Source organism: Ranitomeya variabilis, chromosome 2 (genome assembly GCF_051348905.1).
Source record: "Ranitomeya variabilis isolate aRanVar5 chromosome 2, aRanVar5.hap1, whole genome shotgun sequence".
Taxonomy (NCBI): domain Eukaryota; kingdom Metazoa; phylum Chordata; class Amphibia; order Anura; family Dendrobatidae; genus Ranitomeya; species Ranitomeya variabilis.
Genome location: NC_135233.1, coordinates 678,489,588 through 678,503,068, shown reverse-complemented (window position 1 = coordinate 678,503,068; position 13,481 = coordinate 678,489,588). Strand labels below are relative to the sequence as shown.

At 42.2% G+C, this 13,481-nt stretch overlaps 1 protein-coding gene across 1 annotated transcript in view; it reads right to left on the bottom strand.

The window, feature by feature from the left end:
- The window catches only part of ALDH8A1 (aldehyde dehydrogenase 8 family member A1), a 75,252-nt gene that overhangs the window by 47,788 nt on the left and 13,983 nt on the right, over nt 1-13,481 (bottom strand). The window contains exons 2-4 of the mRNA XM_077292820.1: nt 5,891-6,038; nt 4,292-4,447; nt 4,063-4,212 (exon numbers count right to left, since the gene is read on the bottom strand). Coding sequence (XP_077148935.1) covers nt 4,063-4,212; nt 4,292-4,447; nt 5,891-6,038 — 454 coding nt within the window. The remainder of the gene's footprint in view (nt 1-4,062; nt 4,213-4,291; nt 4,448-5,890; nt 6,039-13,481) is intronic.

Genomic DNA, 13,481 nt, shown 5'->3' with positions numbered 1-13,481 from the left:
AGTTCGCATCACAGCTCTAGACTTCCAACCTCCAGCATGTCAATTCGTCAATGACAAAAAATTAGCAGAAGCAGCAGTAGTGTAAGTGGAAGAAGCAATTTCTGTGAGTCCTTTGACACTTTTTTAAGACCATCTCGTGCACCAGCACAACAGAGTCCAAGTCTTACACGTAGTGAACGAATGGAGAGAATGGTTCAGGAGTATCTAGAACTGAATATCAATACCATCAGGGAGGGTTTGGACCCTTTCACATTTTGGTCTTCCAAAAGGGATGAGTGGCCTGAGCTCGCCTCACACACATTGGAGGTTTTATTATAACAGCAGCCAGCGTTCTCTCAGAACGTGTCTTCAGCGCTGCTGGTGGTATCCTGATGGATAAGAGCAGCAGGCTGTCCCCTGAAAGTGTAGACAGCCTAACTTTTATCAAGATGAACAAGTGATGGATCTCCAATGACTTTTGCACCCCAATTTCAGACTGTACAGAATAGGTGATATTGCATTTTTTAGTATGCTGCATTAGTGTTGCATAACTGCACTCTGTGATATCTTTAGTGTGGCTCCTATGCCTGCTGTTGCTGCTGCTGCAGATGTTAATACAAATTTGTGGAAATGTGAACAGTCATGGTTGGTCTACATCTGCTGGGTTGACTGAAAACATATCGGTCCCAATTATACTAATTCTATTCTTGTGAAATTTATGCCACTTCAGTGATGTCAGGCCCTCATCTGTTTAAATGTAAACACTCTTGGTTAGATGTCCACCTGCTGGGTTGGGTGTAGTGGAAGACCTGTCAGTCCCTATTATACTATCTATACTGTGGTGAAATTGATGCCACTTTGGTAGTGTATGCCAATATTTTAAGGAAATGTGAACACTCCTGGTTGGGTGTCCAGCTGCTAGACTGGGCTTAGTGGAAGATCTGTCAGTCCATATTATACTATCTACACTGTGGTGAAATTAATGCCACTTTGGTGGTGTCTGCCAATAATTTTTGTAATGCCTGTAGTAGTAGGCCACCGAGACCATCAGGCTTCCTCTTCCTTGGAGTCAACTGCCCGTGTTACAGTACGTAGATTTTTCTGACAATAGTAGTCTACGAAATTTATATGATATTTGTGCCACCTGAGTGTGGCTGAGCATGAATGCAGGTTGAGTTGTTCCATGTGGTATCAGGGCTCCCAGCAAAGGAGGCCTACACTGATCCCTCACCCACCTCGTTATACTGTGATATTCAATTGAAAGCTGTAAATGCTGTCCCAGACCCCGATACCTTATGCATGGCTGATTGCTGCAGTGCCAGGCTACAATTTGTACTGTGGGTGAATTGAGGACACTTTCCTGGTGTCTCCCCATAATTTGATGAGTTTTGGCAGCTTTTTGGGCTGTTATTAGTTGTTCTGCATCCATTTGTTTTTGCCTCCTATTAACTTGAATGGCATTCGGTTATGTTCGGCGAATATTCAACAAATAAATCGACGGATATTGCAAATTTGTCGATCGTAATTTGACCCGAACATTGAAATATTTGCTCATCTCTAGTAGCTATGTATGAGTGAACAAGAAGTGGAAACATTTGACTCTTTCAGTCTCCATGTCACTATAGACGGGTGAACTATTTTTAGATTAGGTTTTAGATTATTTGCTGAAGGAAGGAATCATGTTCCATATAGCACAATGCACAGTCCCCAATTATGCACTTGTTGGTCATTTCCTGAGCAACATGCCAGTCACTGTTCTGTGAACACCAAGCTAAGGCTACTTTCACACTTCCGTCGGTACGGGGCCGTCGCAAATCGTCGGCCTGACGTACCGACGGACGTTGCGCTAAAGTCAGCATGTGGGCAGCGGATTCAGTTTTACAAGCATCCGCTGCCCAGTGTGATGAGCAGGGAGGTGGGGGCGAACTTTTTTTGTGCGTTGCGTCCTCCAAAACATGACGCATCCGTCGCATAACGGATGCGACGTGTGCCCATCCGTCGTGATCCGTCGCTTATTCACGTCTATGGGCAAAAAACGCATCCTGCAAGCACATTTGCAGGATCCGTTTTTTTGCCCATAACAACAGATTGCGATGGACCAAAAAAGACGGAAGTGTGAAAATACCCTAAGAAGACAAGTCAATAAATTGATCTCTGCCTGGTCTGTAATTAACTGCAACCTGCCATGGGCTTCTATTGATGGAATGTACATCTGTTGTTTGGCCTGATTGACTTTTTAACGATTGAACTCCACAAAAAATCCAACATCGTATATTATGTTTGAGTCCCTGGGACTGCATGATTTGTGGCTGTCTACACATGCGAGGAAGGCGCAATCCCTACATGTGTTGAAGCTAACAGCCGCAAATCATGCAGCTGCACAGACTCGAATATAATATAAGAGCACGCCTAAGATCCTCAGATAACACACGAGCATGCTCGAATAAGACCGTATATCCTTTACACAATATCCTTTAATAAGTGTCATGCCTAGGTTTTCCTTTAAAGGGGATAAGATACATTCAGCGTATTGATTAGAGTTGAGCAAATATGTTCAGAATTGTCACCTAATCTGAATTTGCCATATTCACGTCATATTGGTACCCTATTCGTGCTGAATTTATGTTAGATGATCGATTCTGAACATATTCGTTCATATCTACAACCATTGACTGCAATGATGTTCGGCTGTGTTCAGTGAATATTGCAAGAATAATATTCGCCGCCGATCATAATCGAAACCGAATTTTGAAAAATTCGCACAACTCTGGTATTGATGCCCCTCTGACATCAGAAAACTAGGACTGTCGCCAGCTATTACTTCACTTTTAGGTAGAATAATCTGAATAAATTTAGTGTGAACATTGTGGACATGGTTAGTGGTTCAGCTTGTTCTCTCGTTAGTCTGGTACCACCAATCAATAAAGTATGTCCATAAGCAAGGCGGAATAGTAGTTAAAAAATAAAATTTAACTTTTAATATAATCCTTTAAAAGAGCCTACTGGCTCAAAAACACCAAACAAAAAACAAAAAATATATATTTAGAAATCACACTGTGCAAACTACTGCAAATAGCGCTATCCGCGCAGCCAAATAACTATAACGGTGAGCCACTATATCCCTTTTTTTTCATAAGGGCTCAAACCATTACCAATAATACCTTCAGGTATTTTTTTAAAAATAAATAGGAACAATCTCACCCAATGGTGCGTCCTTTAGGTCACAGCTTGTAATCAGAAGCCGGTCACCGAATATATGAGGGGGCCCTCTACGTGCTCATTCATAGCCTCATTTCTTCGGACTTTTTTCAGACAGTCATTGTGTCCTCCCTTAAATGCATTCCTCCCTTCGTCAGGGGTCGAAGCCACGAGCAGGTGGCGACATGCGTTGGGCTTTTGTGTAGCCCACACTTAGAGCCAGTCCAGCTGCAGGATTTAACCGCGTATTAGGGATTGCTGGACATCTTGGTAATTGTATATTAGTTTACCATCAAGTGGTTAGGTTATTTGGTTGCCATTTGGCATTATCCTTGTTTAGGTATGCTAAACTGCTTAGTAGACTAGTTATCTGAGTAGCCCTTTGTGGCTTCTGCTTTATTTATACTTATTACTGTTCTCATAGCTATTTTGCTATTAGGGTGTATGCATTAAGCACTTTATCTACCCCCATTTCTGCACATGTGCTTATGGGGTTTGCAGTTATTTTGCATTACAATTGGCCATTTGCAAAATAAGGATATGCTGTCTATGCAGTTTAGGATGTATTAAACCACTTTACATATATATACATTTGTTTGGTTAATACAGTGTGGGCTATTAACCCTATTATGGGTATCTGTTGAATGGCAAAGGACCTGGGGAGGTTGAGTAAAGAACCGTTTTGTTTTTTTAAAGCAAACTGCAGCTAGGAAACTGGTTATCTGAGACCGAAAGACTTGTTTTAATGAAACCCCTCACCTTCCATTTTGCAATTTGTCCTTGTCCCTGCTTTCTGCTATGCATAAGGTCATTTTGAGAGTGTACAACTTTATCACAGTTGTTATGGTAAAGGTACAATTCTTCATATTCCAATACCAACAGTACCTGCTTCACTCAGGAGTTTGCACATCATCCATGCTGTAACTGAGGTCATCTCACTCGGCTTGGCCACAACAGTATTTCCACACGCTATAGCGGGGGCAATCTTCCAGGTCAGTAAGTATAAGGGTAGGTTCCAAGGACTGATGAGGGCAGCTGATAGGAAGAAATGCAGTTAGGAATGACAGCATGAAATGATTGAGATCCAAGCCAACCAATGGTTTGTAGATATTACCAACTCCAATGGGGGTGCGCACAGTGTAATTCATGCAGTTCAGGTGGTCCATTTGTGTGCATTCTGTGGTGTGATGCTGGATGGATGAGGCAAAGAACCGGAAGTTGTACACAGAACGTGGTATGTCCACTGTACGTGCAAATGTAATAGTTTTACCTGAAAAGTAAGAAAAGGAATTCACTTTTTATAAGGACCAGTAGAAAATGTTACAATTTGAGGTCCAGTAGGATTATTTTTATGACCATAAGATGCCACCATAAAGTCTGAAGTGTAATGACCACACAAGGGACAACATGGGATACCATATAAAGGGAACCTGTCGTGAGAAAATTAAGTCTATTATCCTTGCAGCTACTCGTTTTCAGGCATCTGGGGGGCATTGGGGTTAGTGGACAGTCCCTGCCGTCTACACTATGAGAGCGATGTAATCACACCCACTGATCCCCGAGTGACATCCTGCGGTTGAGTATGTGTGCCGAGCAGCATGTCCCATAGGCTTGGAATGGAGCCACAGGCAGCATTATTTGGATTTGGATACGAAATAGGCTGAGATTTTAGGACAACTACTTCAGGTACATCAGCTCAGCTGCTGCAGAACATCTTTTTGAAAAAGGCTAAGACTATTCAGTCAGAAAATAATTTGTACATTTCAGTAATAAACGAGAACTTTATATTCTTCTAACCAGTGAAACAATGTACCAAGTAGAATATCTAAGTTTTTGCTTATTGCCTCTTGATATTTTTGACAGTTGCCTTTTTTATGATGTGGTTTCTGGGAAATGGGGCCACCTAGAATTTTCTATCTTTTCGTAGATGGATGGGTGAAGCATAGAAAAGCACTCTCTGCATTTGGTGCAGGTACCTCTGAGAGGAAATGGCTGTTGTACAGTACAGGCAGAGGCGTGTAAACTGCTTCTTTAGGAAATACCCATGCACTTTTCAATTTAGTAGATTTAGTGCAAACCAACTCAGTTTTTATGCAAACTCATTTCCTTTAGCATACAAGCTAACTTTCCCTGTTTGGGATTTTGCAGGCATAAAGAATTCTTGTGTGACTCATTTGTGACCCATTACAATACCTTAAAATGTATTTGCAAGAGAAGTGTTTTACCTTATGTGATGGGGCTTAATCATGCAGCATAGTTTCATTAAACACGATATATAGTGATAAATGCACTTCTTAGTTCAATGCTCAATTCCAGTAAAGCATAACATAATGTTTGTATGTGATTTGTCTTAAAGGGGAACTCCGATCTCGCCATCACATGGGACAGTGCTGCTGGTATACAAAGCAAATACTCCGAGTGTACATGTGCTACAGATTCATTTTCTCCTATTGTCCCCACATGAGATGTTGGTAGTGCTCGTTCAATGCCATAATCATCTAGGCAATCATATACAGTATTTTCTTGGACAGGCCTTATTGGTCAGGATAGGAATATATGCTTTATTTTTTTCTTCGGCGCAATGAACAGACTATCAGCTTGCACATGGAGTCCTAACACTGGCATTCATCATACATGGAGAGTTTATATGACTACAGACCGGTAAAGCTTATTAAAAACTACAGGTCTATACAAAAGAAACATCCTTTGTCACCTTGGTCTTTAGATTCTGCTTGTGCAAACTCCTCCAATTGGTTTTCAATAAGGTCTGCTAGCTTATTCATAACTCTTGATCTGTCCTGGGGGCTCCAAGAAGACCATAAGGGAAACGCAGCCTTGGCAGCATTGACGGCAGCACCAACCTGTTCAGGATGAATTACCCATACGTTATTGTCAGCGTATTTCTTAGAAACGTGTTAGTGCATGCCCTCATCATCTCCCACCTCAACTACTGCAACATCCTGCTCTGTGGCTTCCCTGCTAAGACTCCAGTCCATCCTTAACTCTGCTACCTGACTAATCCACTTCTCCCCTCTGCAAATTCTTCCATTGGCTCCCAATTCTCCAACGTATCCAGTTCAAACTATTGACATTGACCTATAAAGCAGTATATAATTGATCTTCTCCATGTATTTCCAAACTAATCTCTCCATACGTAATCTCTGGTCCTCCCCCTTCTCTCCTCCACACTCATATGTTCCTCCCCCAATTGCCTGCTAGACTTCTCCCGAGTATCCCCATCCTCTGAAATTCTGTTCTCCAACACTTACGACTATCCTCCAAATTTGGAACTTTCAGATGGTACTTGAAAACCATCACTTCAGGAAAGCTTACAGCCTGCAATAACCCACCTCTCCACCACTGAAGCTGCCACAGCTCCCCCAACCTACTGTCTTCTTCCCTATTATCCTGCAGACTGTAAGCCCACATGGGCAGGGCCCTCTCCCCCCTGTACCAGTCTGTCATTGTTAGCTTGTTAATTGTAATTTATATTTGTATTTTGTATATACAGTACCATCTTCTCATGCACAGCACCATGGAATCAATGGTGCTCTAAAATTAATAATAATAAATCCTATAATTACAGATTTTATTAGAATAGGTTATCAATTTGTGATCAGCGGAGAGACTGACCTCAGATACCCAGTGAAACATTTCTGGGAAGCACAATAGATAGCACTGTTGCGTTGTGTCGCTGGGGTCCTGGGTTCAAATCCCATTGTGGACAATATATGCAATGGGTTTGTATGGGTTTCCTTTGGCTAAACCAATTTTCCCCAAAGGGCTCATACTCTTTTGCGAGAAAAATTGAAGAGTGTAATCAGATAAAAATATGGATTGAACTCTGACCATTATTCTATTAGTCCCTGCTCATATGCAATATTTTTCTCAGCTCAGATTGGACTGAGAAAAAAATTTCAGCATGCTGTGATTGTCCTCATGTATCGGACAAGACTCGCCAATGCAAGTCAATAGGTGTGAGGGAAAAATCACACAACACGTGGATCAAGCATGTGCTGTCCGATTTTTACGCACCCATCTCCTTGAAAACCTGACATTTCATCAGCTGCGATTACAGCTGCAAGTTGCTTGGGGTATGCCTCTATCAGTTTTGTACATCGAGAGACTGAAATTCTTGTCCATTCTTCCTTGGCAAACAGCTTGAGCTCAGTGAGGTTTGATGGAGATCATTTGTGAACAGCAGTTTTCAGCTCTTTCCACAGATTCTCGATTGGATTGATGTCTGTACTCTGACTTGGCCATTCTAACACCTGGATACGTTTATTTGTGAACCATTCCATTGTAGATTTTGCTTTATGTTTGGGATCATTGTCTTGTTGGAAGACAAATCTCCATCCCTGTCTCAGGTCTTTTGCAGACTCCAACAGGTTTTCTTCAAGAATGGTCCAGTATTTGGCTCCATCCATTTTCCCATCAATTTTAACCATCTTCCCTGTCCCTGCTGAAGAAAAGCAGGCCCAAACCATGATGCTCCCACCACCATGTCTGACAGTGGGGATGGTGTGTTCAGGGTGATGAGCTGTGTTGCCTTTATGCCAAACATATGGTTTGGCATTACTGCCAAAAAGTTCGATTTTGGTTGCATCTGACCAGACCAGATGTTTGGTGTGTCTCCCAGGTGGCTTGTTGCAAACTTTAAACAACACTTTTTATGGATATCTTTGAGAAATGGCTTTCTTCTTGCCACTTTTCCATAAAGGCCAGATTTGTGCAGTATACGACTGATTGTTATCCTATGGACAGACTGTCCCACCTCAGCTGTAGATCTCTGCACTTCATCCAGAGTGATCATGGGCCTCTTGGCTGCATCTCTGATCAGTCTTCTCCTTGTTTGAGATGAAAGTTTAGAGGGACGGCCGGGTCTTGGTAGATTTGCAAGCAGTGGTATGATGCTACTTCCATTTCAATATGATCGCTTGCACAGTGCTCCTTGGGATGTTTAAAGTTTTGGAAATCATTTTGTATCCAAATCCGGCTTTCATCTTCTCCACAACAGTATCACGGACCTGCCTGTTGTGTTTCTTGGTCTTCATGATGCTCTCTGCATTTGCAGGTGCATTTATACGGAGACTGGATTACACACAGGTGGATTATATTTATCATCAATAGGCATTTAGGACAACATTGGATCATTCAGAGATCCACAATGGACTTGTGGAGTGAGTTTGTTACTTTCGCAAGGCACTATATATATATATATATATATATATATATATATATATATATATATATATATATATATATATATATATATATACTGCTCAAAAAAATAAAGGGAACACTAAAATACCACATCCTAGATATCACCAAAATAAATATTTCAGTTGCAAATCTTTATTCATTGCATAGTGGAATGTGTTGAGAACAATAAAACATAAAAATGATCAATGTAAATCAAAATCAAAATGAATATACCATGGAGGTCTGGATTTGGAATGATACTCAAAATCAAAGTGGAAAATCAAATTACAGGCTGATCCAACTTCCGTGGAAATGCCTCAAAGACAAGGAAATGATGTTCAGTTGTGTGTGTGATGCCTCCTTGTGCCTGTATGACCTCACTACAATGCCTGGACATGCTCCCGATGAGGAGGCGGATGGTCTTTTGAGGGATCTCCTCCCAGACCTGGACTAAAGCATCCGCCAACTCCCGGACAGTCTGTGGTGCAACGTGATGTTGGTGGATGGTGCGAGACATGATGTCCCAGATGTGTTCAATCGAATTCAGGTCTGGGGAACAGGTGGGCCAGTCCATAGCTTCAATGCCTTCATCTTGCAGGAACTGCTGACACACTCCAACCACATGAAGTCATTAGGAAGAATCCAGGGCCAACCGCACCAGCATATGGTCTCACAAGGGGTCTGAGGATCTCATCTCGGTAACTAATGGCAGTCAGGCTATCTCTGATGAGCACATGGAGGGCTGTGCGGCCCTCCAAAGAAATGCCACCCCATACCATTACTGACCCACTGTCAAACCGGTCATACTGAAGGATGTTGCAGGCAGCAGATCGCTCTCCACGTTGTCTCCAGACTCTGTCACATCTGTCACATGTGCTCAGTGTGAACCTGCTTTCATCTGTGAAGAGCACAGGGCGCCAGTGGCGAATTTGCCCATCCTGGTGTTCTGTGGTAAATGCCAATCGTCCTGAGTGGTTTTGGGCTGTGAGCACAACCCCCATCTGTGGAATCCTCATGGAGTCGGTTTCTAACTGTTTGTGCTGACACATGCACATTTGTGGCCTGCTGTAGGTCATTTTGCAGGGCACTGGCAGTGCTCCTCCTGATCCTCCTTGCGCAAAGGCTGAGTTAGCGGTCTTGCTGCTGGGTTGTTGCCCTCCTACGGCCCTCTCCACATCTCCTGGTGTACTGGCCTGTCTCCTGGTGGTGCCTACAGCCTGTGGACACTACGGTGACAGACACAGCAAACCTTCTGGCCACAGCTCGCATTGATGTACCATCCTGGATGAGCTGCACTACCTGAGCCACTTTTGTGGGTTGTAGAGTCCATCTCATGCTACCACGAGTGTGAAAGCACAACCAGCATTCAAAAGTGACAAAAACATCAGCCAGAAAGCATTGGTACTGAGATGTGGTCTATGGTCCTCACCTGCAGAACCACTCCTTTATGGAGTATGTCTTGATAAGTGGCAATAATTTCCATCTGCTGTCTATTCCATTTGCACAATAGCATGTGAAATTGATTGTCAAACAGTGTTGCTTCCTAAGTGGACAGTTTGATTTCACAGAAGTTTAATTTACTTTTCCCGCCGTGGCCCTTTTTCATTTTTGTGTTTTCGTTTTTCGCTCCCCTCCTTCCCAGAGCCATAACTTTTTTATTTTTCTATCAATATGGTTATGTGAGGGCTTATTTTTTGCAGAAGGAGTTGTACTTTTGAACAACATCATTAGTTTTACCATGTCTTGTACCAGAAAATGGGAAAAAAATCCCAAGTGCGGTGAAATTGCAAAAAAAAGTGCAATCCCACACTTGTTTGGCTTTTTTGCTAGCTTCACTAAATGCTAAAACTGACCTGATATTATGATTCTCCAGGTCATTACGAGTTCATAAACGTATATAAATAAAGTAAAGGGGGCACCACGGTTCATGGGATCACATATAGACCTGACAAACACCAATTAGGCAAGACAAGAAAGAAACAGGCTAGATCTATAATATAAAGGATCACCACACACCAATATAGCTATAATAATGAAAACACAACTTTATTCAAGTACCAATAAATATACAGCAAACCACATACATGTTTTAAAAACAATTAAAAAGGCATAAACTTAGCCATTTAACAAATACCCACAATAGGGTTAATAGCCCACACTATAGTAACCAAAATGTCTGTGTACATATATATATATAGTGATTGTCTTAATAGATGCTAAACTGCATGGACAGCATAACCCTTTTTAGCAAATAGCCAATGGTATTGCACAATAACTGCAAACCCCTATGAGCGAATATACCTAATTGGGGGTAAGAAAATACCTACACCCCAATAGCCACATGGTTTAAGAAAAAGCAGGTGTAGATAATAAAGAAACCACAAGGGCTACGCAAATCCCTGGTCTACTAAGCAGTACAGCATGCCTAGATGAAGACAAGGCCAAATAACAACCAAATAACAAATCCACTTAATAGTGCACTGATATACAATTACCAATATGTCCAGCAAACCCCTAATACATGGTTGAATCCTGCGGCTGGACTGGCTCTAAGTGTGGGCTACACAAACACCCAACGCGTGTCGCCACCTGCTGGTGGCTTCGTCAGGGGTAATGTGAATGCATACAGTCTGCTGTTTAAATATTAACACCGTAAAGGTTATTACCTGAGTCAGCTGTGTAGCTGAAGGTTCCACCGCGTGGAGCTACAGGCGGCAGCCATTACAAACAGGAGCGCATGCTCCAACGTATCATGGGCGTAAACATGATGAGGCAGAGTTGCCAAGGCTGCATGACGCTCCAAGCAAGAACGCCTATTCAGGCGTGTTGCAGGCGTCGTCATACTGAAGCAGAGTAGCCAAGGCTACAAGACGCTACAAGCAGAAACGCCTATTCAGGCGTGTTATGGGCGTCGGCATATTGAGGCAGAGTTGCCAAGGCTACAAGACGCTATAGGCAAGAACGCCCAGTTAAGCGTGTTTGTGAGCGTCGTCATACCAAGGCAAAGTAGTCAAGGCAACATGACGCTACAAACACAACCACCTATTGGGGCGTGTTATAGGCGTCGACATACCCAGGCAGAGATGCCAAAGTTACAAACATACCGCTACAGACTGAAGCGCGTGCCCCAGCATATCGTCCGCGTCAGCCTATGAAACATAAAGTTACCATGGCACTACTGAAGGCACAAACGCCTATTCAGGCGTATTATGGGCATAGGTATACTGAGACTGAGTTTGCCCAGGATATACATATAGCGCTGCAGACTAGAGCGCATGCTCACACATATCGAAGGTGCTAGCCTATTAAGCATACAGTTGCCAAGGTTACATGACGCTAGTACTCAGGCGCACGCGCGCATAAACCGGCAGACAGTTCCGTATCCTTTTTTTACTAGTGATATAGGAGAGCTTGATCCTGACTCTCTGAACTGTTCATACATAATTTTTGTAGGCAAACAACAATTTAAAGGTGCAGTGCTCCAGCGTACGCTGGTAGCAGAGCAAGATATAGTACATTAGAAGCCCCTAACACCAATCGTTATTTTCACAACGTATATAATATGCGCATGCGCGGTGTTTACAATAGAACGCTGATAGCCAAACATGGTTCTTGACGTTGATAACCCTGGACCAAGTAATGCTCAACAAGGACAATGCCAAGCTGAGCTAAAATGCAAAGATTATAAAGAATATATATAAATCATGCAATAGCACATTATATCCTGGACCGTCATTTAAGTACCAGAAAAGGGGTAAACTAAGTACCTATAACGGACACATCTTATACCTGGATGAACAAAAAAAGAAGTCAGACCAATACCTCTCAAATGAAAGATGACGAACACCTAAAACTACAGCACTGATGTAAATCCAAACCAATAGGGCAAAGTATAGACGAAACCTGGGCATATATAAAATTATTTATATTGTTTTTATATAGAGAATAAATGTTAATAAAAAAGTACAGATGGCCAAATAGACCAAACCCACAGGTTGTCCGGACAACCCACTGGCACTCTGTGTCCATATAAAATGGTAAGCTGTTCATTAATGAGGCAACCCCTAACACAAAAACCAATTGTACAATGTATCCAGGGTCCTAATGGAAGGTTATGCTGTCCATGCAAGAGAAAAAAAAAAAAAAAAAAAAAAAAAAAAGGCATATGCACATACAGTAAACTATCATTATATGAAATACAATAACATTTGTATATACATACAGAGCCCAAAATCCCAATAATAATCAAATCAAAAATGGATTCCAAACCAGAAGAGCTACCAAAATATCAAAAAATACACAATGACTGGCCAATATAGGTTGTAGAATGAAGTAGTCTATTTATAAAAACCAGTAAATAGAAGGTCTTCATTGAGGCCAAAAGGGGTGAGACAGTTCAAGTTGAAGATCCATCTAGACTCTCGTCTCAGGAGCTCCGAAGAGATATCCCCACCCCTAATGTTCGATAAGACTTCCTCCAGTCCCAATATCCTGGTGCCCTTCCACTGAGAATTGTGTTCCACCAAATAATGTGAAGCCACCGAAGTAATATTCTTCCCCTTCGTCTTGTCTTTTTTGGCTGTAGTAATATTTGAAAAATGCTGCTGAATACGTTTTCTTAATTCCTGAGTTGTTTGGCCCACGTAGATTTTAAGGCAGGGGCAAATCAAAGCGTAAATCAAATTGCGTGATTTGCAATTGAAGTAGGATTTAGTAGGGATCTGTAGAGATAAAGAGGACAAAACAGATACATCACCCAGGACAAACGGACAGATATTACAAGTCCCACATGGAAATGTGCCATTGAGTCTCGTTCCCCTGTTCAATTTTCTAGTGGGGCGCTGGAAGTGACTATGACTCAGGCGGTCCCTAAGGTTCCTTGCTCTTCTGGCTATCAAACTAGGCTGGGTGGCAATGTGGGGATTAAGCCTAGATTCGCTCAATAAAATACCCCAATATTTAGACAAAATCTGTCTCACGTCCTGCCACTGATTATTATAGGATGTGATAATCCCAAGCGGCTTTTCAGTCGCTTTAGTCCTAGGCTGTAAAAGGCCCATCCTACTGCTATCTCTGGCTGCCCCAAAGGCCCGTGCTATTAC